This window comes from Eimeria mitis, genomic scaffold (genome assembly GCF_000499745.2).
Source record: "Eimeria mitis Houghton genomic scaffold, Emh_scaff1095, whole genome shotgun sequence".
In the NCBI taxonomy this organism is placed as follows: domain Eukaryota; phylum Apicomplexa; class Conoidasida; order Eucoccidiorida; family Eimeriidae; genus Eimeria; species Eimeria mitis.
Genome location: NW_013567559.1, coordinates 4,415 through 5,070, shown reverse-complemented (window position 1 = coordinate 5,070; position 656 = coordinate 4,415). Strand labels below are relative to the sequence as shown.

Here is a 656-nt window from a genome sequence, read left to right as displayed (position 1 = left end):
TTTTTTTTTTTTTTTTTTTTTTTTTTTTCTCCTCACCACTCAAACCCTCGAGGGTTTAGGGTTTAGGGTTTAGGGTTTAGGGTTTTTCCCCGTCATGTCCCTCTTCAGCGGATGCACTTCTCTCTCTTCTGACGACTCAAATGAATTTGTTGTTTCAGCTAAACCCTCGCGGGAGGGGGGGGCCCCCCAGGGCCCCGAGGGGGCCCCCCCCCACGGTACCCTTTTTTTCGGGGGGGTACAGGGGGGCCCCCTGGGGGCCCCCAGGGGGCCCCCAGGGGGCCCCCCAGGGGCCCCCAGGGGGCCCCCCGGGGCCCTTGACCCGCAGAAGCTAGGAAGGGTACTGACTGTTGCTGTGTCTGAGCTGGGGGAGCAAGTGAAAACAGGTAAACCCTAAACCCTAAACCCTAAACCCTAAACCCTAAACCCTAGTCTTGTATTTGAGAGGATGTATGAAGAAGATGTGTGTAGAGTGTTGAGTGTTTACATATCCTTTCATGTGTCTCTTCTTTTTTCTATATTCTCTAGGGTTTAGGGTTTAGGGTTTAGGGTTTAGGGTTTAGGGTTTAGGGTTTGTGGTGTTAGGGGGAGAGCTGCTGTGGAGGTCTGCGGTATCTGCTGCTGGTCACGCTCTCTCATCGGCCCCCACTGCTGCTGCT

General features: G+C 54.0%; 1 protein-coding gene across 1 annotated transcript in view; it reads left to right on the top strand.

Annotated features, from left to right (window-relative positions):
- Nucleotides 1-94: 94 nt before the first annotated feature.
- The window catches only part of EMH_0029290 (uncharacterized protein), a gene marked incomplete at both ends in the record, with an annotated part of 4,964 nt that continues 4,402 nt past the window's right edge, over nt 95-656 (top strand). The window contains one exon of the mRNA XM_013494267.1: nt 95-383. Within this exon, the coding sequence (XP_013349721.1) occupies nt 95-383 (289 nt within the window). The remainder of the gene's footprint in view (nt 384-656) is intronic.